General features: G+C 39.9%; 2 protein-coding genes across 2 annotated transcripts; both read right to left on the reverse strand.

The window, feature by feature from the left end:
- Positions 1-335: 335 nt before the first annotated feature.
- On the reverse strand, positions 336-14,296 carry LOC146393608 (hexokinase HKDC1-like). Its single transcript, XM_084931814.1, has 21 exons — positions 14,182-14,296; positions 12,834-12,996; positions 12,561-12,718; positions 12,340-12,462; positions 12,110-12,205; positions 11,833-11,932; positions 10,966-11,149; positions 9,666-9,821; positions 9,352-9,585; positions 8,331-8,472; positions 7,576-7,732; positions 7,241-7,389; positions 6,920-7,039; positions 4,368-4,463; positions 4,126-4,225; positions 3,870-3,982; positions 3,614-3,777; positions 3,242-3,397; positions 3,036-3,123; positions 939-1,084; positions 336-795 (listed from the first exon to the last, which is right to left on the reverse strand). The coding sequence occupies exons 1-21, from the start codon at positions 14,242-14,244 to the stop codon at positions 660-662; spliced, it is 2,844 nt and encodes a 947-aa protein (XP_084787940.1). The 5' UTR covers positions 14,245-14,296; the 3' UTR covers positions 336-659.
- Positions 14,297-14,857: 561 nt separating this feature from the next.
- Positions 14,858-22,453, reverse strand: supv3l1 (SUV3-like helicase). The gene is made up of 16 exons (XM_084931840.1): positions 22,020-22,453; positions 21,726-21,803; positions 21,023-21,130; positions 20,814-20,928; positions 20,555-20,723; positions 20,302-20,413; positions 19,866-19,943; positions 19,689-19,780; positions 19,395-19,575; positions 18,560-18,653; positions 18,280-18,399; positions 18,088-18,187; positions 17,916-17,996; positions 16,624-16,800; positions 15,989-16,137; positions 14,858-15,828 (listed from the first exon to the last, which is right to left on the reverse strand). The coding sequence occupies exons 1-16, from the start codon at positions 22,297-22,299 to the stop codon at positions 15,408-15,410; spliced, it is 2,355 nt and encodes a 784-aa protein (XP_084787966.1). The 5' UTR covers positions 22,300-22,453; the 3' UTR covers positions 14,858-15,407.
- Positions 22,454-26,815: the final 4,362 nt, after the last annotated feature.

Consider the following 26,815-nt stretch of genomic DNA (forward strand, 5'->3'; position numbering starts at 1 on the left):
TTTTGGCTTCTCTTTTCTAAAGTTTTGTTTTGTCCTCTCTATGTTCATACTTTACTTCTCTTACCCCTCACAGCCCACAGATTGCTGCCCCACCCCGAACATGGTTCTGACGGCAGTTTCTTCCTGTTTAAAGGATGTTCTTGACTTGACTGGAATGTGGAGGGTTTGGGTTTGAAGCATATATATTAAACCACAGTGGGTTGTCTTATGCCAGGTTTTCATTTCAGTTCAAATGACAGTGTCCATTTATTGCAAACACAGATAACCGTGGATTAACACAGAAGGCTTATCAAGTTAGAAATATTTTTATTTTATGTTCTTTGTGAGCAGTAAAGACCTAATTTAACTAACATGGATTAAGTTAACTAAGCTGAAGCAAACATAGTGTCAGAGTGTTGACTGCCACACCCTTAATATAATAGTCAATTCAAACCAATTACAGTTCTTTTAAAATTTATTACAAACAGTGATTTAAACACAGGCAGCAATGCTTCCATCTTCCATCCACACAGTCTGAAACTCTCTTAGGCCAACACAGAATTTTGGTAGTGCAAAAAAAAACAAAACAAAACAAAAAAAACAAAGAAACAGCAGTGCAACTGAATGCAAAAAGTGAAAAAACATCTTCTGACATCTTTCTTTTTTCCAGGTGTGTGAAGTCAACGATCTCGCTTCTGCCTGGCTACAGCAGTAATCAGGGCAGCACCTTTCCCGCTGCCTTCCTCTGAAGGCAAGAAGGTCACGTTACACTGAGGAGCCAAAACTCTGGTAGTCTCTTGAAGGACTCCAGAAAAACTAGAAACGACAGAAAATGTTTTAACCAAGCTGTTTGAATAATTATGAAAGGTTAAAATGAAAGTGCAGTATACACCTGACACACACCCAACACATCACTGCACCCAAAACAAACAAACAATATTTTTATTAAATTAACTCACTGTGGGTGTAGTTTGTAGAGTGCACCGTCAACCCCTACAGTGATGTTCAGATGGTCCAGTCCTCGGTTCTCTCTGATCTTATCTACCACGGCTGCCATGCCTGCCCCACACAGCTCTGCTGCTCGGCGTGATACCGCTCCACATACCTAAGCAACAATGGAAACCTTTATCAATATTGCAACAGTTAACAGTCTCCTGGCGTCACAGTTTTCTCAGCCAGACAATGCACCACACAAATAATATGAAGAATATTACCCAACCTCAAGGTAAGGTTGAAGCAGAGAGCATATTTCTTTGAACCACTTCCCAAACTATATCTGACAATAACCTTATTTCTGTTACTGTAAAAAAAATTAATGAAAGTTGTCCATAAGTCCAAATTTTGTTGAAATTTCAAGTTGGGTATCTCAAAATTTAGCTCAGAATTTCAAGATAATAAAGAAAATTTTGACTTATGGGCAGCAATTTTTTAATTTATTTATTTAAATGGCAGAAAGCTTTTACAGTAAAGGCAGATGAATTGAAGAATCTTTCCAACAGCACAACTGATTGTTTGTTAATTTAAACTTATTTTAATCTGGATATCTGGACTGCTTTTAACCATCAGTTATGGTTAGCAAGACTGTTTATGTTCATTCATTTCAACCAGGTATCCATACTCTTAGGAAACAGTTTCCAGACTTTTATTCAAACATTTTAACTGTTAGCCAGAAAAATGATTATTCCCCAACTGGCTGCAAGAAAATTTTCAGACAAACATGAAAAATTAGAGGCTATCATGCCTGTATGCTAGCAACTAAAGAAATCACAAGCAGGTTTCTGATTCTTTGCAGCCAGTTTCACTCAGCGAGAGCCAGCAAAATGCAGAAACCACTGCCAAATAGTCGGGGAATACATACAGTACTTTTCCCTAGCAACTGGTGGCTGTATCACATCTAGTATGGCAGAAAAATCTAGAGCATTATGTACATGATGTGATGTGATGTGAGAAAAATCTGAGGGGTTCCTCTCTCCATTAATATCTGGAGGGTTGGATCGATACCAGAAATAACAACATAACAATGCTACTTTTCAAGGACAATGCTTAGTTTTAACAGTTGTTTACAAGGTTCAAAAGTCTGACAGTCACAGTCCTCCAATTCCTCACTGAAATTAGACTTCTGATGTCCACAAACAAAGTTGTAACCAGTAACATTACTAAATATTTATTTTAGTGTACCCAGAGTTTGTCTAGTCTTTGTGTTGTGCAAGATGGCTCACCAGCATGGCTTAATAATAATAATAATAATAATGGATTGCATTTATATAGCGCTTTTCTAGGCACCTAAAGCGCTTTACAATTCCACTATTCATTCACTCTCACATTCACACACTGGTGGAGGCAAGCTACGGTTATAGCCACAGCTGCCCTGGAGCAGACTGACAGAAGTGAGGCTGCCATATCACGCCATCGGCCCCTCTGGCCATCACCAGTAGGCGGTAGGTGAAGTGTCTTGCCCAAGGACACAACGAACAAGACTGTCTGAGCCGGGGCTCGACCTGGCAACCTTCCGATTACAAGACAAACTGCCAACTCTTGAGCCACGATCGCTTAATGAGAAAACTTAAATCAGGGGTTCACAATACTTTGGTTACTGAGTGTCCATTTAAGGACTCTGCTCTGGTGTATAATTTAGAACCACACAAGAAAAATCCACATATCAACACTTTCATGTGAGCAAAAACAATGAAATATGTTCTTTCAGTTTCTGTCTAGTTAATAGAGAATGCAGTTAATGGAGAAGACACAGAAAATTTCAGGTGTGTCTTTCTTTGAGATACCAACAGGCTAAATAAAAGTTGAGAGCCGTCTTTGGCCTCAGTGTTCCACTTTGCAAAAACCCTGTAAAACAGCCAAGGTTATTACAAATTACACCTGTGCATTGTTTGCACTAGATCAAAATATCTGCTGGAAGTAAGCGATGTGGTCCGGGTCAAAACACATACACAACAGCTTAATTGTTAACATTTTTATACCTTGTAAAAGAGGAAAACATTGAATTTGTGATGCAGTCTGTAGGAGGTTACTGTGTGGCATGTTGCTTTTCTATCTCGTACCTCTTTGACAATGATGCTGTCATCACAGGTACTGTCGAGCCCCAGGTGCTGGAGAATAGATCTGACTTGCAGTAGAGCCAAACGGTCACTGGAGGGAGACAACACAGTTACACAGCAGAAAATGCAATATTCATGTTAAATTATGAATACTTTAAATCTATCAAAAAAAAAAAAAATAGCACAAACATAGGCATCGTTTGTCCTACCTCTCTATTTGTGACAAATATTTAGTTTGGAATATTCCAGGTGTTTTTAAGGTTTCCGTGACGCGTCCTCTGAACAGCAAACCTCCTCTTGTTAGATCCAGTAATACCTCTCGGACAATTTCACCTAAATACATCCCACTGGTGAGCTTTTCAAACCTATAAACACGAACATAAACTTGTAAAATGTTGTGTGACCATTTCAACTTGCTACAAGTTACTGAATAAATCTCAAAAACACCAACTAACTACTACACAAGACACATATGTGTCACAGTATGTTTAAAAAAGAATTCAGTCATAAAACATCAAATTTTATGTGTGTGCCTCAAGTAGGCGTCATCATACATACACAGTAAGGTAAGTGTAGCTAACCTTTGTTTTCCAGGGTTTACTGAGTTGTGGTCCACCTCAGCATCAAAAGGTGTGATGATGTCATCCAAGGATCCATCATCACCCAGACCCCCCCACTCTGTGTTTATACACATCTTTGATGTCTCAGAAGTCTCTGCCTTCTTATTTCCTTTTGACCCATCATACTGATGAGAGAGGGAAACACACACACACACATAAAGTGTTTAATTATGTTTTAACAATATGTTTTTAGCTCCCAACAAGCAAGTCCTTCCACCTTGTCCTCCACTGCTTCAGGTGTCTCCTCATCTCCTTCTGTTTTCTGTTTCTTTTGTCTAATCTTCTCAATGTTCTTGAGTTCCTCCATGTAACAAGCATTTGACCCAGTTCCTGTAAAACAGATTCATATAGCTTATTTCCTTATTACGTCAAATATTATAATACTGCTCTTTGCATTTAAAACTCTTAAATGAACCATCATAACTATAAGCTTATTCTTAACTTAGCATTTCTTCACCCTTGAGGCCACATACCTGCAATCAGTCCAACTTCACACTGAGGGTCTTCATAGGCACAGCTCATCATTGTCCCAACTGTGTCATTGACCACTGCTACTATGTCCAAGTCATACTCCTGTGTGCGCACACCCACAAATGCATTGTAATGTTCCTGTTAGCATAGACGTGTACCAATCTGATGTAATGTTTCTTCCCCTCATCTGTTTAAAACCTGGCCATCATTTTAAATCTTTACTCTGTTGTTTTTATTGACTCACGTTACGTCTTTTGATGGCCTCCCGTAGCAAGTTAACAACATCATGTCCTTCACAGTCTGTGGCCTTGAAGCCTTTGGTCCAGCTAACCAGGATACCCTACAGAACATCCAAAGGTTGAAAAAGGTTACGAACTGCTACAGAAATAATAATGCTACTGCTTTAGGAGTCTGTTTACATTTTTATTTAACAGAACAGTTCTGCTTTGGATGTTGTTGCTTTAATTAACAGACGACTGAGTGTCTGTTATTTCAATGGCCTCACCTGTGCTTATTGGATTCACTGAATTGGACCTCTCATCTGTGTTTCTAAGTGTTCATCTCTTTTGGAGCATTTCTCATGGAACTATAGCCATCCATCCATCCATCCATTCGCTACCGCTTATCCTTTTCAGGGTCACGGGGGGTGCTGGAGCCAATCCCAGCTGTCATAGGGCGAGAGGCGGGGTACACCCTGGACAGGTCGCCAGTCTGTCGCAGGGCTAACACACAAGGACAGACAACCATTCACACTCACATTCACTCGCACATTCACACCTAGTGGCAATTTGGATTATCCAATTAACCTATCCCCACAAACTGCATGTCTTTGGACGGTGGGAGGAAGCCGGAGTACCCGGAGGGAACCCACGCAGACACGGGGAGAACATGCAAACTCCACACAGAAAGACCCCGGCCTGATGGTGGAATTGAACTCAGGACCTTCTTGCTGTGCGGCCTTTACAATTTATTTGTAAAGCACATTTAAATACAGCTATATACGTATGTGTGTAATTACATTAAAATACTCAAAGGTGGACATATGGACCATAAACAATAAGCAATAAACATAATGACAACAAAAACCGGATGATCCTACAAATGTGGCACAGCGACTACAAAGGCTTTTTGTTTGAGCCGTGACCTCGGGACATGTTAGAGATCTTTGCCCATAGATCTAAGGCTAAGTTCACACTGCAGGCGAAAACGCATCAAATCCGATTTTTTTGACCCTATGCGACCCATATCCGATCATGGTATGACAGTGTGAACGGCACAAATCCAATATTTTCAAATCCGATCTGGGTCACTTTCGTATGTGGTACTGAATCCGATACATATCCGATGTTTTAGAAAGCGACTGCTGTTTGAATGGTCATGTCGCATTAAATCCGTCTTTTACGTCACTGACACAAGACAGACGCCAATTATCAGCGCCGGAGAAGACATCGTGAACGCTTCCTGGCCATCCAGTGTAGATGTCAGTGAAACTGTTGGGAAGACAATGTTGGAGAAACATGAACATTTTATTTGTACTGTATAATCTGCAGATTCTGACAGAAATCTGCAACTATCCTTTGAAGCACCGCTCATCTCTAAAACGTTTTAGAGAGGAGCGGTGCTGTACAGCAATAAGGATAATTATTAGGTTATCTACATTCTTATGTAAATAACAAAATAATTGGGAAACGTAAAGTCCGAAGTCTTTATATTAAGGGCCATCAGTCAAACAATACTGTTTGCTCTGGGTCTAAACAGAGCACGTTGTGTGTGACGTCTTCTTTTGCGCATGCGGGACGCTTTGAGGGTTCACACTAGAGCGCGTTTGCTGTCGCATTTTATTTGTAGTGTGAACAAGCAGACAAAAAAATCGGATTTGATCAAAAAAAAATCGGAACTGAGCATTAAGACCTGCAGTGTGAACGTAGCCTAAGAGACTTGGGAGCTGAATGTAACTGAATGAGTTGATGATGATGTCTGTGATGTCCCCCATCATCCATCTGACAAGTAACGTGGCTTCCTGTGTGGTATGAGCTTGAACAACAAGTTTGTGCTTCAGTTTTCTATCAGTCTCTCAGTTAGTCTGTCAGTGTTTTATCTTTATGTGTCCCTATACAGTTCACAGATGCAACCAAGCTATCTAGTGTTAACTGATAACAGGCCACCCTCTCATCCAAATGTGATAACTTCTGGCTCCAAAAAACTAACATGTTGGCGGCTAAAATGTTGAGGCTTCAAAATGCAGACTTTAGAAACCAGTGAGTGATGTCAGGTTTGCTACATCAATCTACAATCTGTGGCCTTTAACCTTTATGAGAGCAGCACTTTGAGGAAATCAGATACCAAATAATATACTCCACAGGACTTTGAACAACATCCCGCCTGGAAGGGAAACAACCATGTGAACCAGTGTAATTTTTAGACAGTGTAAAGCTACAGTTTTCTTCTAATGAGCGATACTGTCTAAATATTGTTACTTTTAACAGCACTATATGATGTTTCTAATTTTTTAGAACAGGTTCAAGGTGGTTTGGTTGTCTAATAAGAATTATTTCCATCCATCTGTCAATTTTCTTAACAGCTTATCCAACTGTATCTGAGGGCTGAAGCCTGTCCCAGCAGGGACACGGTGGGTTAAAGCAGGTTAAACTCGGACAGGTTGCCAGTCCCTCACAGGGCATACTATTTCTAATTTAACCACTTTGATACAAAGTCTAGCTTATTGTGTTTTACTACTTCATTGTAAAATAAGGTGAGCCAGGTTTTCTGTGGCTGCAACAAACGATTTTGACGTACCGTGTCAATGGCCGTCTGCTCACAGGGGAAAGAGAAGGTGAAGCCTGCTGGAAGATGTGCTTTCTTCATCCCCATGTAGTCCAGGAAGTCACTCACGTATTGTGCTAAATGATCAAACAGCTGGAGACAAACAGAGAGAGAAAAAAAACGAACAAACGGTGTGTTATATTTTCAGTTCTGTTTTAGAAGAATTCAACCCTACCTCATTTAGACAACACTGTCAGCAGTGTACAACTTCTTATAATTAATTGAATTACTTAATGACTAAACCCAGTTTGATACTTTCTGTCAGGGTGCTGACGGTATATGCATGTTTCTCACCTCTTCTCCCGTTCCCTGCATTATCTCCAGCGGTACGGTGTAGATTTTATGGTGAAGCCGTGTGTTGTTTTGAAGGCCTTTCTTGAATTTGACCAGCATAGCTCTGAAGTTGGTTCCTCCCAGATCCAAAGCAAGATATTTTCCACGCTCTGGTTAAAAAAATAATAATTATGATCTTTGTTTCTATTTTAAAAATACAAAGTTCCTAAAAAAAGTTTTTAAAAAAGCAGTTACATCTTTGCGAAAGCTAGAGGTGACGCTGAATGTATTAATTGTGTAACTGCTGTTTGGGTTTAATTAAGAGGCCTGCAAGAACGTCAGCGTTTGTCTCTGACCTGTGCCATCAGGTGTATGGTAAACGTAAGAGGGCAGCATCTTAACTGCTGAGGGGCCTTTGTTCTTTAGCCCTGCCTCCAGCCCTGCTCTCATCGTGGCCTTGACCAACTGGAGCTGCTCTTGACTCAGTTTGAAGGGAGCCAATGTCTCATCCACCTGGAAAACCAGAGATACTGTTTGTCAATGGAAAATTGTACTTAGTAGTCAGTATAATCTTTTAATGATATAAGTTTGCATATGGTAGAATACTGCATGTAATCATTTGTGTTTAGAAGTATATAGTTGGTGGCATATTGAAAGAATGTCTCATCCTAGGAGGTCTGTAACATTCCAGGGTGTTCTGGCGTTCACCCCCACATCCTAGGAGTATGGGAGAGGTCGTACCTTGTCTTATTGTTTTACGGTAGGATTAACGTAGTTATATCTGTTCTAGTCTAAGTGCTTTTTGTTTAGATGAACTGCTGGTTTAGGGAAGTCGTTTATGGGGACACACACACACACACACACACACACACACACAAGCACCCACTGAAGTATAAATAAAGACCGGGGCAGTTTCTCAGTGCGAGTCTCAGTTCTGGAGGCTGCCCTTGCTAGCAAGAAATTCTGTGTGTTTCTCTTCTCTGATTCTCTACTGAAGAAGTGTTTTAGAGTATATCTCTTCACACTGTTTATCAGATATTTAAGTCCTTCTTTTTTATTTCACCTGTGAAGAATCACACAAACACAGACATACAACTTGCAGCACTCTAACCTGTCTCTTCCGTGATGCCAAGCGTTGGGCTACTGCTGTTACCAAGGCAGCCCCTTTGCTGCTGCCGCTGTCCGAGAGGACGAATCTAACCTGGCACTCAGGAAGCAACCGGCGCACCACCTTATGGAGACGTTTAGGATACCTGGAATAGAAGTGACAGAAACATAAAATATTCGATATTTCATCAGGCTATTTTAGATGTTTGTTAAGAAGTATTTATATTAGTGATCTGCAGCTCATCAGGTAAGAGAGGACATGATGCTGTTATGTCCAAACTCTTCATCAAGGCCCTGTTTGTTGTGTTGGGTTCGCTGACTTTATCAGAGGTGATCAGGGCATCACTATCATACACATCATCCACTGGATTCCAAAGTTCAGTTTTTCAAGCTTTGTCGGGATTTTTTTCACTCACTGAAAGTGATGATTGGGATGCTGAGATGCTAAAACCATGACTGAGACCTCAGGTCAAAGAGCAAAGAAGCCACGGCAGGTTTTCCATAGGCTTCTATACAGACTGACTTCTTTTTATCCACTGCTGGCCATCAGAGAGATTAAGGCAATTCCACAGAGCCAGAATAGTCCATCTTTTATTTACAGCCTATAGTTTTGCTAGAGTTGAGGTCAAATTGTGCACATGAGGATTCTCATTGTGTGTGAGTGGTGAGTGCAGTGCTGAGCTGTGGTACTGTGTGGTTGATGTTAGGTTAAACTCACGTGTGACAAATTTACCCCAATCATTTAACAGCTTATGCCTTTGGTCATTTATTTAATCCATTGCTTAACCCTAGTTTCTACTCAAGGCTCTTTGTGAGTGAAGTTTAATTGATTTTGCTTCAAACTTTTAATTATTTTGGATTTTTAAAAAAATATCAGAAACTTTTTACAGCAGCCATTAGTCATAGTTAGAAAGGAAGAGGACTGTTGAGAGTACTGGCTCTTTTTGTGTTTTATCAGTTACATATTTATTAATCTCAGTAGTTGTAAACTAATATGGGTTTGAGTGATTTCCACACTGACTTACTGCGGATGTGTCTTGTACACAGTTCCGTCCACTCCCACAGTGATCCTCAATGCCCTCAAATGCCGGTTTTGCTTGATTCGGGTTAAGATGGCAGCCAGCCCCGCGGCCACCAGATTGGAGGACCTGAAGGACACGATGGTGCTGACGTGTTGAACAGCAACGCAGTCATCTTGTGATGGGTTCAAACCGAGCTCCACGAGAATATCTCTGGTGTTCTTCAGACCATTTTTGTACCTGAGACAAATTAATATTTATGGCATTCGTGCTGTTTTTGGACAGACACCAGGTGACCCAGAGAGATAAAGACAACTTACTCCTCCATGGCTGCCACGTGTGCTGTGGTTATCTTCCCTTTGGTCCTCAGGGCATCAGGCACGAGTCCATCAAACAGCTGTCCCAGTTTAGCCATCTTTAACACAACCAGCCTCACTAGCTCACCCAGATACATCCCACTGACCATCTTCTCAAAGCTACAATAGACCAGAAAAGGGTAAAAGGTTTATACAGAGTTCTACAGTACTGAGCAAACATCTTAAGCCACTCATTTCTGAAAGCTCTTCAGAGTTTTTCTTTAGAAATTCGTTGCTTTTTCACTTTTTAGTCCCATCCTTGTATCAGACACTTTTTCAATTAATGTTTTTTTTTTCAGTTTGATAAGCCAACAATGGCCAATGATTTGTTCAAGCATTAAAAAGACACCTAACTGAAGGGATGAAACAGCGCTTTTAAATTGAGCCGTTTGTTAGCCTGTCACAAAAAACTATTTCCCATTTCATTAGTTGAATCTATGAAAAATCCCCAAAATACCACAGGTTGACAAGCATAAAATGGTAATATTGAACCAAGAAGCTGAGACCCAAACAGCTAGAACTGAAAAGCTGGCATTTCTCAGCACGATGTGCAGTGTGTCCTTAAGAAAACTGGAAACTGGACAAGTGGAGGACAAAAAAAAAAAGCATGAATGCTAAATCTACATCAGAAGAACATTATCCAAAAGTCACGTATGGCAAAATACACAAAAACTGGACTGAAAATTTGTATCAACAGGATTTATGGAGTGAGTAATCCAAATTTGAAAGTTTTGGTTTAATTGTGAAGCTGGACGGAGATGATCAGAAGAGAGGTGCAACAGTGTGTGTCTATAGCCATCTGTAAAATACGGTGGTGCCTGTCATTGCTTGGGATTGCATTTCAGCAGGCTGCGTTGAGGATTACAAATACAGAAAAATACCATCAGATCAGATTTTGACACCATGCAATAACATCAGGAAAGATTCTGATTGGCATCTGTCTGATTATCAGCATGATAATGATCCCAAACACACTCCCACTTGGAACAGTATCAGTCATGGACTGGCTTCCCCAGAACCCAGACCTTAACATTACTGAAGCAGAGTGTGATCTTCTTGGCAGAACAAAAGGCAGCCATCATCCAAAGAAAAGTCCTCCAAGAAGCCTGGAGAACTATTCCTTACTCTAAGAAATTACAAGAAAACTTCCCTAAGAAAGTTGCACCTATTTCAAATTTATCTTTGGAAGTCATAAAGAAATTAAGGACGTCTTAATGGACACACTATTTTATATCAAAAGAAAAGACAAAGCTGCTTTCCTTACATTTGTTTTCCAGGATTGATAGAGGTTGCATCAACATCCTGATCAAACTCTGTTATGTAATCATTCAGGGCCCCATCGTCCCCAAAGCCTCCCCACTCAGTGTTCACACACATCCTGCCCTCGTCTCCCTCCACCAGGTCAACATGACGCAGCTCCTCCATGTAACACGCGTTGGTGCCTGTGCCTGTAAGCACCCAAACACACAGGATACACAGACTTATTCCATTAAGATTACTACAATAAACAGGATACGTTAATGGTTCTATATGTCTATACTTCACATCTAATTCAATATCCACACATGCACAGCAAACCACCAGAGGGAGCAAGATGACTATGGGTAAGTGTGCTTTGTCTTCTCTTGCAAAATATTGTCATTGTTTCCACGTGTTTGCACAAAAAACATAAATAAGAATTAATCTAAAAATATTTAAACATGTGTTTTGCAAAAGTTAAAACACAAAGTTTGGAGTAGATTTGCAGAATCAGAGTTATTGATGCCTTTTGCATTTACAGTCAGCACTATTTCCTGTCACTAATATGCAGTTATCAATGATTAGATATTATCTATTAGCTATGTTTAGATAATTATGCATCAATCCTAAGAGCTCCAAAGGCTCACTAGATAAAAAAGAAACCAGAATAAAAACTAATTTGTAGTACAGAATTTTGGTTTCAAGTTTTTTCTAGTTTTAATGCAGAACATTTGCTTTGTTTTACTGAACACTGGATAACTTTATGCTTATTCAAATGAACTATAGAAGAAGTCTAGAGTGATGGCTGCTCATGTACATGTCACACTCATACAAAACAATAGTTTCTGTAAAAGGACACAAGAGACTAGTTGAATTATGTGAATCTACTTACCAATGATGAGTCCTACATCGCAGTACCGATCATCAAAACCACAGGTCATCATTGTCGCCACAGTATCATTAACCATCGCTAACACTTCTATGTCCATTCCCTGCAGAGGGCGTTATTAAAGAGATAAACCAGGTTATACTGTTCATTTTACATAGTGGGTATCAGATGGGTTCAACTCTTTATTTTTCCACTTCATCTTATGTTATATTTCTCATCATGTCTTGGTTTCTGCAGATAGTTTATGGGTTAATTATGGAAGCAAACACTGGCAACCCACCCCAGTTCTGTCAATAGCCTCTCTGAGAGCCTGGACCACATCTTTCCCCTGAAGGCCTCGAGCCCGGCAGTTCTTACTCCAGCTCAACAGTAATCCCTGCAAGAGGAAAAAGTGGTTCGAAGGATTATGGGATCTAAATCTAAAAAGACAGACAGATGTCAGCATGTGGAGTATAACACACTACAGGTACAGCTCATGAAAACCAGATGTCTCGATGTAGAGAGTCATACCTTATCCAAGCGGGTCTGTTCGCAGGGGAAAGAAAAAGTGAATGCCAGAGGATGTTTCTTATCCAGACTGATGTTCTTTACATGAAGAAAGTCCTTCAGAGATTCTGACACATGGTCAAATAACTACATACACAAAGACAATGAAGAGGGAGAAGTTCAAATCTCTTCTTCTTGCTTGTTGAATTCTCCTCAAATCTACTTTCAGATCTTTTTATTCTTACCTCTGGTGCTCTCCCATTGAGCAGCTCCTTTGACATAGGGTATATCTTCTCCTCCATCTCCACTCCTCCCTTCCTGACCCCCATCCCCTCTCTCACCTTAACCTGGAGCACCTTAAACTTGGAGCCTCCAAGATCCAGTGCCAGAAACTGTCCCTTCTCTGCAAGAGTGGTTGAAAGAGAAGGAAGATATTTAATCTCTTGCTTCTTCTTCTTCTTCTTCTTTTTTAAGATCTGCCCAGCAGCCCTAATAAAAGGGACATTAACACGAGTAACCTGAGCCATCAGGAGTGGAGCGGACATGTGTCGGCAGCATTTTTACAGCTGCGGCGGCCGAACTTTCAGCTGAGAGCCCCTTCTTCATTTCAGCCTGGAAACGAGCTGAGATATCAATTAACTGGTCATCATGGAGGCGCATTGCATGCAGAAACCTGTCGACCTGAAAGAGACACAGAACACAGAGAGCAAAACAAAGTGAGATGTACCGCTGGATTTTCACTCGAACAAGAAGGGATGAAAGAGAGAAAAATTTATATTTCTCTCTCTCTCATTTGTATTTTGTGGACTTTCTTATCAGGTGTCAGACTAGTTTTGCTTCTCTCATTCAGTTACTTTTCTTTTTATATCCTCTGTTACTGTTACATGCCTCATCACAGTTTTATAATATTACATATGAAAATTCACCAGAATCAATTTGAACATCTGATCAACAGAGAAAAAGTTTAAAAAAGCAACTTTTTTTCTTATATTTCAGATATGAAGGATTTTTTCATGTATCTGTGATGTCTTTTCACATATGTTTTGAATTTTGGGGTTAATAATCTGAATTTGAAACTCAGTGATGTTGTAACAGTAACTCAACATGCCAAACTGTCTCTGTAAATGAGTTAGGAAGTAGTACAAAACAAAAAAGCTGAAGATCATCAGCCACACCCCGTGTGCTGTATTCACAGCTGAACCGTCGCCGTGGAGCATGTGCTCATAGGACAACACCCTGAGGTTTTACGATATAAGAGCCAGAGTGTGAGTGTAGCGTGAGCGAGGACAGTGTGATTGTAGGAGCGTCCATACTTTGTCCCGGGTGAAAATGTGCGATCCAATGTGGACTAAGAGGAGCAGCGACACTGCCAGGGAAAGTTGTTAATGATTGTTCAGATAAAGATAAATGGTGACGCAGTGACTAATGATCCCACATTTCACCTTGATCATTTATATTACTCTACTGACTTCTGCCATGTCTCGTTGACTTAATTTTAGTCACGTGCATTTCTGCAAATCCTCAAAGAAATCATCAGAGATTTGTCCTTCTTTTAATCACTTTCTCTTTCTGGATAAATCCTGATAGAACTGCCCAAGAAGTCAATCAGGAAACAACACATTAGAACAGTAAGTTTATCATTGGTGGCAAATATATCTTTGATGATTAATGTAGCGAGTAGAGTATTTAAAATATGATTTCCAATCAAGAGCATAAATTCAGTGCATTGGCAGCTTACACTTTCATAACTGAGAAGACTTTAAATAACTGTAGAGCTTCAAACCCCCTCATTACCAGGGGTGTATTCATTATATGCACTGTTTGAAACAGACTTGAAACAGTGTTGTTTGTGTTTGTAGCACTCACCTTCTTTGTGGGGTCCTCCTGGAGTTTGGAGAAAAAGAAGGAAATGAGATGAACAGCCAACATCTTCACTGATAAGAATCACCACGAAGTCTTCCAGCTATTCTTTGATACTGTCAGTGTGCGTGACAGGTGAACACACTTCACTAAAATAAGGAAAAATGTGTTTTTCCCCCGATCCTTTCCACTCTGCTAGGTGTTATTTCTTTTTACGTTTGTGCTCTCATTGTCTCTGAGTCCACTGAGCAGATACCAGCCTCTGCACCAATTCAATGATTAACAGCAAGCACAACCCCCTTTCTACAATCATTTCCTTTAATGTGTCAGATACAGGCTTGCTTAGTGTTTTCGTCATAGTTGCTCGAGTGACTTTTCCTAAACTTTGGACTGAAGATTTTAGGAAACTCTAAAATATTTGAAATCCCCCCCTGCGATGCACTGTAAGTGATGCACCTTGGCCTCATTAGACAAATTTGTAAGACAAATTAATAATGCAAAAAATAATAAATATATTATAAAATACACAAACTGCATGTATGCACTGTATATTTTGGGAATAAATATTATATATTATGTTGCAGTAAAACTCCATTTTAGAAAAACTTCTTCAGGCTCTTTTTGTTTCCATCCCCTTGCATGAGCTGCAAATCACATTGACACAGAACACTACAAACATCAACACATTTAAAATACTGTTTACTATCATATCATTTCAAGCATACAAAACAAAAATATGACATTTCATCTGAATAACAGGCCTGCACCCAGTTCAAGCTCTCACTTTTTTCCTCAGTTAAAGAAATGTTCATAGAAATTACGTATTAGAGTCTGACGACTGAGAAAACTTCAAGCATTTAATGAACTTCAGTGTCTTCTGGTGTCAAAAATTCTACTGAAACAGCACATTTGACAATGATGTCTGTCAGTTATTGGTTTCACAAAGAGGACATCTCTCACCAGACACTTGATCCTTCATAGACAGAGAGACTGGAGCTAGAAACATTTTCCAGCTTTAGTGAGTTTGTACATTTGTTGAATGGAAGAAAACATTTGGTTAGATCTGTAGCACAGGAACAAGGTGGTTTTTTAGTTTTAACGCTGGAGGTCAAAGCTTACTGGGATACTTTTAGTGCTAGAAGGAGTTCTCACATCTGTCTTAAATGCTTAAAACATCAACAAATGCTGATGTCAGTTTTTTGCTCTTCATTGAAGCAAAATGAAAAGGTTCTTCATTTCTTCTTCTTTTTCCTTTTCCCTTTGTTATTACTCTGATGCTCCAGATCAAGTGCCCTCTGACTGCTGTTGTCTTGCTTCTGATCTTTAGACCATTCCCTCTGCAGCTGCTGGAGCAAATCGGGCGTCAACAGCCCGTCTCTCACCAGACGACTAGCCAGAGAGCTGTCCATCATCTGTCCTGAGGCATTCTGTCCCCTTTGACCTCTGCTTCCAGTCAAAAAATTTGTGCTGCCAGTTCCCCTTCCTGTCTGGCCATACCTGTTGCTCTGCGCCTGCAGTGGGTCAGTGACTGTTGTGTCAGAGGCTCTGATGAGCCGGGTGATATTTCGCACACCCTGCTGGATGATATCATCAAGTTCCCGCTGGATTTCTCTAATTGAGGCAGTATCTGGAAACATGTCCATAAAACGGTAGCTGCGGAGGCACGTAGACACAGATAAAGAGGATTAATATGGCAAAACTGGAAATTACGACAACAAAGAAGAGTTCATACAAGCAAACACATCATGATCGCATATTAAAAAGGCATAAAAACAGGTGAGGCAACTTGCCAAAGGTGGAAATATAAAGCTACCTTAACCAGAGGTAGAGATCCAACACGTCATGGACAGCTTCCAGGTGAACCAGGTCTTTAATGTTTTTAGGTGGAGCCAGAGGCCAGCTGATGTGGCGACAGACCCAGTCAAACGTCAGGGGTTCGTCTCGACTGAATTGACGGGCAAACTGGAGAAGAAACATGATTGATCCATCAACAGTGCAGATGACATGCTGTACACACTCAAATAATAAAGTAAATGTTAAACGTATACTTTATTTGTGTTGAACACAGTTTTAGTATTTATTATCCGATCACAGTTTTATTTACAGAACCAAATTACCTTCTATAGGTGCATCGCTATTGCTCTAAACTAAATACTCGGAGCCTTAGCACACACGAACAATAGAAATACGCAGAACTTAACCCTTAACCTCAAAGGTTGCTCATTCATGGGAATTTTATCTACTCTTGTTTTATCAGTTTGATAAGACCATAAAAAGAATCAGGTGTGACAGGAGGGTTATTACACCAATGCCTCACTGGGTCAACTTCCTTACCCTCATTTCATCATTTTTACTCTCCTCATCAGCACCCTCTACTGCTCACTCCTGTCCTTCCACCATTAACCTTAAATCTCTGCAGCCTTCTAATGTTTACGTCCACTCACTCACCTTAAGGAAGGAGGTACATACAAAAGGCTGCTTTTTGTTGATGGGAGCAGTGCAGAAGACGTAGCGTGACCTCAGGTTAAGCGGTATGTGCTGAATCATGTCCGCCAGAAACTTAAAGTCGTCAATGTTGCAAACAAAATACAAACCATCCACCTGAGAGAGGCTGACGAATATGTCCTGAGAAGGGGGCGAGAGAACGAGAGCATTTACAATCTTGAATAAGACGTGGCTTTAAAATGCCGAACAGTAAAACTGAAATACAAAACGTGCATTTTCCTTTATGTACCCATTCACAGCTTAAACACAGTCCACGCATGCTGGACTTTAAAAAGGAAAGTTAGCTATTAACATCTTCAAAAAATAATAAAGAAATAAACTAATGACAATCCTTTGCTTTTAGTTTTAGCGGGTCTGCGCTGAAACACAAAACTATATTTAACTTTCATTTTTGCTACAAAGGGGAAACTGTAAATATTAGTGCTGTCAATAGATTAAGAAAAATTAACCAATTAATCGCACAATTTTTTGTAATTAATTGCGATTAATCGCAATTACTTGATCAATAGCCTGGTTGCAATTACTTTTTTTTAACTTCATATTTAAGCTTGTAACTGACATTTATGCAACATAATGAAGTAAATGCAGAATAAACAAAGAATGTGTGCTTAAAAAGAGAATTTGAATAGTTTTCTTCAATCTTTTAACACAGGTTAAAAAGGCGCATGCAGTTAAAAATTTTAATCGCGTTGACTGTGATGGCGGATAAATCTGCGTTAACGCGTAAAGATACTTTTATGCTACTAAAATATTACAACAGTTTTGTCATGAAAATGTTCTTTTATCAAATTATTTCATGTAGTGTAATATAGAAAGGATACATGCAGCAGTGTGCTGGACCAATCAGTTGTATTTGTTTACATTTAGGCATTTCAGATCTTAAGTCTTAACCAGACTTAAACAAACTTTTTCAGGTGGTTTCACAAACTGTTGAGGGAAAAAACAGCGACTAACAGTCCCAAATAAAAACATGCCGCTCCTGGAAAATTCACACTACAGTGAAATACCACCTTCTGTTTCAATCTAAAGACTGCTCAGGCTTTATTTTACCACATTACCAACTATTTAACCCATCTCAGTAAACTCTACTCACTGATGAAGACCATGAAATGTAGCTGGAAAACTACAAATCTGTTCCCCCGTTTTTATGTATTTCTTTTTTATTCTGCTGTTTGAAGGTCTATAATGAACATTTCAATTCTCACACTGATCACTAAACGAGTGGCTCTACTCACAACAAGGTTGGACAGCGTTGCATCGGGCAGATGGTAAGCAAACATCTCTATCTGCTCTGCAGTTGGATGGAGTCCTGCAGTCTGAGGCAATCAATTGGAGAATAAAATGAGAAAGATTTGTTATTGCAGGAATGATGAACGTAAGTTTTGTGTTTGTGTGTAAAATGATCACCTCTATAGGATCGACAGAGTGACTGAGTATTTCTTTGAGGACGGGTAGATCGTCTCTGTGCATGGTTGTAACTTCTCCCTCTTTAAACTTGGAGGAGAACCTGCAACAGGTGGCAGAAGATGGAGTTTAATATAGTGGCCTAACAGAAGCTCAAAGGGATTGTCTGCATTGTTGTTGTCAAAGGAGGCTGACCTCCCAGCACGGCCAGCAATCTGCAGAGCCTGAGAAGTGCTGATGGTCTCCATCTGTTTCTCCCCTTTCTCATTAACGTTAGGCTTCACCAGACTGTTGAAGATGATGCGTTTTATACTCCTAGAGAGAGAGAAGGGGCGGTAGGGTGAAGTAAAACAGCAAGGTAAGCACACAGATGAACAATATCCTATATGGCAAAAAGCATGCAACCACTTGAAAGAGAAAAAAAAAGGATTGATATGGCTCTAAAAATATTTCATAAAGTATGTTTTGCACTTACAGGTTAAGCCCCATGCCTATAGCATCTGTAGCAACCAGAATCTTGCAGGGGTCATCAGGGTCATTAAACTTCTTTGCCTGGGACAGCTTGGTGCCTGTAAATCAGAATTTTGACATTTAACCATGACTAAACTGACTTATTGGCTCAGTTCTGCACAAAGGCATACACTCACTGGCTATTTCATTAGACAGACCTCTTCAGGTGCTCATTAATGAGTTACATTTACCCATGTTACGCATTTTAAAAAATGTCATCTGGTCTTTTGAGTCACCAGTTTTACTTGGATGTTCATTGGATGGTTCGGGTCAGAATTTTGCATAAGCAAGACAAAACCATGGATGCACCCTGCCTTGTAACAATTGTTCAGGCTGGTGGTTGTGTTATAGTGTGGGGGGTATTTTCTTAGGCCCTTAGTACCATCTGAGCATTGTTTGAATGCCTGAGTACTGCTGCTGACCATGTCCATCCTTTATTGATCACAGGATACCCATCTTATGATAGCTGCTTCCAACAGAATAAAATAAAGCTCAAATAATCTCAAACTGGTTTCTAGAACATGATAGTGAGTTGACTGTTCTCAAATAACCTCTACAGTCCACAATCCAACAGAGCACCTTTGGGATGTGGCAGAACAGGAGATTGACATCCTGGATGTTCAGCTAATAAATCCGCAGCAACTTTGTGATAAAAAGCTCTTCCAGCACCTTCTCCGATCCATGTCATGAAGAATTAAGACAGTTCTGAAGACAAACGGGGCTTCAACCCAGAACCAGAAAAGTGTACCTTAAGATGTGACAAATTCAAGTGACAAATATAAAACCACTCAGATACTCACCTGGAGGTAGGCTCCCATAAATTACAGCACATTCTTGCCCTCTGGCCTCGATCTGCCTGCTGATAGAATAGATGTCATTTTTACTAAAGCACACGATGCAGTCTCCTGGCCTCAGGTTGTCTAATGACTCCACAGCATGATCCAGTATTGAGAAAGGAGTTAGACGCTGGTAATTGTGAACCTGCAGAGAGAAGAAGACTGAGATGAGATGAGAAAAAGGGGATCTCCAAAGATGAGGTTAGAAACATCAGCCAAAATCTTTTCTTTCAGATGTCGCGTCTATCACAGTCTCACCTCCACCTCCTCTCCAGTGGTGAACATCAGCTCTTTGATAAAGTCTATGGCTGCAGGTTCCCCACACACGTGGATCTCCTCTGCACATAGACCTGCACAAATGCACAGAATAATAAAGTAATTTAGGTTTAAAAGTAATAATAATAATAATTACGTTTCTGAGTATGTTGTACAAACCCAGCAGGGCTCTGGTCCATGCCCATCCTCTGGAAGGATCTCGGATCATTTGAATTTCGTCGATTACAGCAACCTCATCTATAAACACATAAAACTGAGGTCAATATCTACCTTTTAATCAGTTAACATACACAAAATTTCAATAACTACCTAATATGAATTGATAACCTCTCCATTTTCTTTTTTAAAAATATATTCATTTTTTTCAAATTAAAAGACAAGTGTATCCTTTCTAGATCAAGGTTTCAAACTTCATTCAGAGCCATCCTTTATAGTTTAATCATACGTGGTTATAAGGGGAATTTTTGTTTCCCGTGACAGATTATTTATTAACATCACAGAAACTCAGGTCAAAGAAAGAATATCAGAACAGTACCTAAAATATTGAACTGTATGTAAAGAACATTTACATAACGATTATCACAGGCGCACTTACACGGTGTAGTGACGCTGCACATCTCAATGGTGCAGGCCACATGACCAGCTGCTCGACCCTCTGGGTCCACAAAGGTCCTCTCCTCGCCAGTAACCAGGTCACATGGTACACCCTGAAGCACACAGAAAGTGCAATTAATGTCAGTATTAATAGAAACTAAGACACCTTGAGAACATACACAATGTGACCTTTCTCCACACACAAACACACTAGGAAAAGACTTTGATGTTTACACAGGAGCACAGTTACGTACAGCATCGTTGCTTTTCTCAAAGATCTCGTGGGCCAGCAGCTTCAAGGGGCCACAGTACACACCAGACTTAGCAGCCAGGTAGCGTTGGATGGCATGGTAGGTTTTACCACTGTTAGTTGGCCCAGCGTGGAAAATCACCTTCCTCTGGATGGCACGAGCCTCGGGGTACCTGGCGAGCACATAAATATGGTTTGGTAGCGGAAGCCAGAAAGCTTCTTTTAATGCGTGTGTGGCGTTTGGTCGGGTTTAAAATACACACCAGTTGGCCGGGACCCTGAGGTCTGAGATCTTTCTCAGGTCATCCATACAGTCCAACATGGGAAAGATCTGCTTGGCGTGACGCATGAAGTATGGATAGATGTCATCTATATGACCTGAAGAAAATAATACAAAGAAATATTTCTAAATATAACGGTCACTGAACAAACAGTTTCAACCAAGTAACAGTTACTCCATAAAGAGACAAACCTGCTCCACAGCAGATGTCGTTGAGGATGATGTGCAGGTCGGCAGGGAGCGACGTCATCTCTAGGATATACTTCCTGAAGCTGATGAAGGCCTGGTGGAACAGACGAGCTGCATGCGCATGGAGAGAAAACAGATAAGCCAAATTTATCTAGTGTTGAATTTGTGCAAATTTCCCCGCTTGTTTAAATTTACAATTCTCTTCCTAGATATTTATTCTGTTACTTTCCCATTGTTATGAGTATTGGTTAATCCACTAAGTGTTGTCAATCAATTCTTTTATGCTGACAAAGAGAAGTTCCAGTCAAAAAGTTGGAGTCAATCATGATAACTAATGAGAAGATAATAGGCGTTGGCCATGTTATGTTAAAAGACATTGGAGAACCTTCAGCACCACTTCTTAAAAGATTTTAGTTATATATATATATATATATATATATATATATATATATATATATATATATATATATATATATATATATATATATATTTCACCCTGTGTGGATTAGAGAGAACCCTAAATAAATTCAAACCTTGATGAGTGTATGTAAAGTTCTGACCACATCTGTATATAACCTATTTGTCAACATATAAACACGGTTATTAGACAGAGGAAATCTCTTTCTGCCATATGATCACTGGCTTGTGGCCTTCCATGGCTAAATTGACACACACGATCAACAGATGACGAGTTTATTTTCCTCACCATCCAAACCCGAGTCCGCTGCCAGCTTCTGCATCTCTTTCCTTTTGTAAAACCGATTCAGAACCTTCAGCAGCTCATCTGAATCACAGACACAAACAGCAGAGACAAGAAGATGTTGCATCATCTGAGAAAATCACCTCCACCATTATAATCATTCGCAAGCAATAGAACAAGTATACACTTTAATTATATATATATATTTTTTTAAATAACTAAAAACAACACCCAGTATTATCTTTTACATTATTCGGTCCAGAGTAGTTTAACTGACCAACTTAGGTTTCGTTTACTCACTTTTATCCAGCGGCTGGGTGAGCTCTATTCCCACACCGCCATCTACCGAGGCGTCTGCCTTCAGGGAGACGGGGACAAACAACGAGGTGTCCGGAGGGTTCGGAGAGGAGCTGTTAGACGAAACATCCCTGCTCCAGACCACTGTACCGGGTCGATGCTGTCCCTGTAACAAACTAGACCCAGAGGACACATGACAGCTGCTGGTGGTGATGCGAGGAGTCCGGGAGTTAAAGTGACGCTGAAGCCGAGAAATGAAACAAGCACAGCGGTTCACCGACATGTCGGCTGTGGGCGAGATCCTCAAGGACTACACAAAAAGTTTGCCAGGCTCACTCCATACGGCCAGGTAAGTGTGAATAAATGGCTCACACAGCAACAGAGGACGGTCAACACACTCCTCTTCCTGACCTGCTGGTAACACAACGTGCTGCAGGCCCAGTCCGTATATAGGCCCCCACATATGTGCCTGAGTAAAAAGAAAAAAAATAAACAAATTGCTGTCGAGATTAATGATTGTATAATAGATGGACGACATGGTGTCACTTCCTCATATTGTACTAAAACCAACAAATAAATCGGGGAATATGGGGAATATTATGTCACATACTTGGAGTTAGAGTCTGCTCAGTAGTGGTTTGGGGTGAAGTCGCTGCATCGAACTCCCTCCCCCCCACCAGAATAGTAAAACTGTTAAATGTGGATGGTTAAAGTCTCTCCTCTAAGTTCCTGTTAGTAAATGATTTAATTATTGATCGACATATTGGTTTGCTCTGCCTTACAGAAAGTTGGTTACAGCAGGATGATTATGCTAATTTTAATGAATCAAGGGTTAGAGTTAGATTAACTGGCAGAATGCTAGAACCACGGGCTGAGGAGGGGGAGTGGCAGCAAGTTTTCACTCCAGCTCCAAAGACCCAGACGATTTTAATTCTTGTGAATGTCTTACTCTTAGCCTTGTCCTCTCTAAATGGGAACACTGATAACCAATTTTATTTGTTATCTATTCCCCACCTGGCCTTTACTAAAATTTTCTCCTTCTCACTGTCTCTTTAGTACTTAGTTTAGGTAAAATAATTACTGTGGACGAATTTATCAATATAGATGAAAATGACAGAATCAATACAGCATTTAATCTAGTATTAGATTTATTTGGATTCTCGCAAAATGTAAAAGAGCCCACCCATTGGAGTCTGGAGCTTGTTCTGACATGTGCCATAGAAACTGAATATTTAATAGAATTCCTTGAAAACCCAATTTTGTCTGATAATTTCTTAATATCATTTAAATTTACATTAATGGATTACACAGCAATGGGGAAGACATTTTATTATAGTAGATGTCTTTTTGCTGTAACCAAATGTAACAATATAATTTCTCTACTGTTACTTTCTTCAATACAGTGTGCCAACACAGTCACAGAGCTCTGTTGAAACAAGCTTTCCTTTAACCCTAACTAGTATTGACTTCATGAGTTTCTTCACAAACAAAATTTAACCATTAGAGAAAAAAATATTCATAATCATCTCACAGATGTATCATTATGTTCAGCCTTTACCACAGGCCTTTAAGGTGGCAATTATTAAACCATTAGTTAAAAAGTCATCACTTGACCCAGTTGTCTTAGTATCGAACCAGATCCTTAAGCTGAATGGCATTGTCTTGATCTACAGTAACATTGTGAGGAATCGTGGAGTCATTTTTGTGTAGTTAAGGTGTTGTGTAGTCGTTGTTTTGTTTTGTGTGTCAGTGAGGGCACTAATGAATGTCACATAGGCAGAATGCAACGTGAACACTGTCTCCAGGTGGAAAACAGAAGGAGTGATACACCTCCTGCTGTCAGGGTTTCTCCCTGTGGTGTTCTTCTCTGTCTTGTGGTGGACATTTTTATTTTTTTTACTGGTGCAAATAATTTGTGGGGCATCTTATTGTGACACCTGATTGTTCTCTCATTAAGTTGTATTTTTTTTTTTTTTTAACTTTTAACTAGTTTTAAAAATGTACAATTTATATTTGCATTTCAAGTTATGAAAATAATTTACTAAACATGTCTGTGGTTTCAGTAAAAAGAAAATATAACTACTACTAGGATTTTATGTTTTTGTGTGATTTCAAATCAGTTGTGTTAATACAGTATGTTAATGAAAAAATAACTGCAAATTCAGACATGTGAGGTTGTGCTGAAAAGAATGATACCAAGCAAGGCAAGGTAAAAAACAACAACAACAACCAAAAACAAAACAAACAATCAAAAGTAGCCAGAAATGGCCAATTATATTTTGGACCTCAGAATATTAATCCAACAAATCATGAAAAACTGTGTTAAAACCTTTTAAATGTTCTACTTATTGGGTACATATTTATTTATTATACAAGCTATACATTACATAATATTAAAGTTCACATGTTTAATGTAACTGAAATGTTTCATTATGTGGGCTACATGAATTAATAAAGAAGTTATAGACTATATTTATATGAAACGTGTATACTTGCTGCATTTTACTCTTTATAACCATATGTAACACCTGCATATGTGTTTAAAAAAAGGCTTTGATTTTGCTACCCCATTTGATTTCCATGCCACCCTTGAAAAATTTCTCTAGATCTGCCTGTTTTCACAAAGTATTTAGTCAGGACTGGATGAGGTGACTCTGAATCCTCCCTTAGTTACACCGCATTAGGCCTAGGCTGCTTGGGGCTTGCATTGAGTCTTTCTTCTTCACTCAACTATTTCAATCATGATGTGCTTATATACCACTCTGCATTAAATCATTAGTTATTATTAATCTCTGATGCTCTTCCACAGTGTTTCTTCTGCCCTCTCTCTTTCCCCATGACCCCCAACTGGTTGCAGCAGTTGGCTGCCCCTCCCTGATGTTACAAACACACATGATCCCCAGATAAAGCACAGAAGCTCTGGACTTCTACACAATGATGCTATATTCAGTCCTGTAGAAAATTATATTATTAAAATGTATATTACTGTCTCTTGATTACCTTATGCCAAATAAAACACACTATTACAAAACACTGTCCTACATTAAAGTTTTTAGTTCAACATACAAGTGAAGACCTTTGACCGTCTATCAGATTTTATTTAATGTTGTCAGAGAAAGATATCATTTCGTTTTCATGAAGGGGACTACATTTCAGTGTTAAAAGCAGAAGCCGTCTGTGATCAACAGCTATCTTATACACCAAATTCAGTTACTGTTTATGGTCCTGAATGTAAAGAGCAGCGTGTAAATGGTCAAAGGATATATACACTATTATTGCCAAAGCTATTTGCCTTCACACACATATGAACTTGAGTCCCATCCCATTCTTAATCCATTGGGTTTAATATGAAGTTGGCCCACCCTTTGCAGCTATAACAGCTTCAATTCTTCTGGGAAGGCTTTCCACAAGGTTTAGGAGTGTGTTTATAGGAATTTCTGACCATTCTTCCAGAAGTGCATTTGTGAGGTCAGACACTGATGTCGGACGAGAAGGTCTGGCTCGCAGTCTCCGCTCCAACTCATCCCAGAGGTATTCTATTGGGTTGAGGTCAGGGCTCTGTGCAGGCCAGTCAAGTTCATCTACACCAAACTCATTCATCCACGTCTTTATGGACCTTGATTTGTGCACTGGGGTGCAGACATGTTGGAGCAGGAATGGGCTATCCCCAAACTGTTCCCACAAAGTTGGGAGCATAAAATTGTCCAAAATGTCTTGGTACGCTGAAGAATTAAGAGTTTCGTTCACTGGAACTAAGGGGCCAAGCCCAACTCCTGAAAAACAACCCCACACCATAACTCCTCCTCCACCAAACTTCACACTGGGTACAATACAGTCAGACAAGTACTGTTCTCCTGGCAACCGCCAAACCCAGACTTGTCCATCGCATTGCCAGACAGAGAAGCATGATTCACCACTCCAGAGAACACGTTTCCACTGCTCTAGAGTCCAGCGGCGGTGTGCTTTACACCACTGCATCCGGCGCTTTGCATTACGGTTGGTGATGTAAGGCTTGGGTGCAGCTGCGCAGCCATAGAAACCCATTTCATGAAGCTCTCTACGCACTGTTCTTGAGCTGATCTGAAGGCCACATGAAGTTTGGAGGTCTGTAGCAATTGATTCTGCAGAAAGTTGGCTACCTCTGCACAGTATGTGCTTCAGCATCCGCTTCCCCTGTTTTGTGATTTTACGTGGCCTCCCACTTCGTGGCTGAGTTGCTGTTGTTCCCAATCGCTTCCACTTTGTTATAATACTACTAACAGTTGACTGTGGAATATTTAGTAGTGAGGAAATTTCACGACTAGACCTGCTGGACAGATGGCATCCTATCACAGTACCACGCTGGAATTCACTGAGCTCCTGAGAGCGACCCATTTCTTACAAATGTTTGTAGAAGCAGTCTGCAGGCCTAGATGCTTGATTCTTTTTTTTTTTCAATCACTTCCTGTGGCCATGGAAGTGATTGGAACACACAAATTCAATGATTTGGATGAGTGAATACATTTGGCAATAGAGTGTATCATGATGCCAGTTACATTATTATATCATTCCTTTGTTTTTGTCTTTAACTTTCTCATTGAAACAGCTTTTGTCCTTTTTTATCAGTTAATTTTGGATTTACAGTAAATTCACTACAATATTAAATGAGTGTATTCAGCATTAACGGTTAAAATGTGGGAAGATTTGTCTGCTGTCACTGGATCGTGCTGAAGTCTGAATTTGAGGGCAGCTCCTGTAATCACAAACAGAAAAGAATCATCAATCAAATGTGAAGTTTATTCCTCAAAGCTGAAATGAAG

The sequence above is a fragment of the Perissodus microlepis genome, chromosome 1 (genome assembly GCF_051167445.1).
Source record: "Perissodus microlepis isolate ML-2025 ecotype Zambia chromosome 1, ASM5116744v1, whole genome shotgun sequence".
Taxonomy (NCBI): domain Eukaryota; kingdom Metazoa; phylum Chordata; class Actinopteri; order Cichliformes; family Cichlidae; genus Perissodus; species Perissodus microlepis.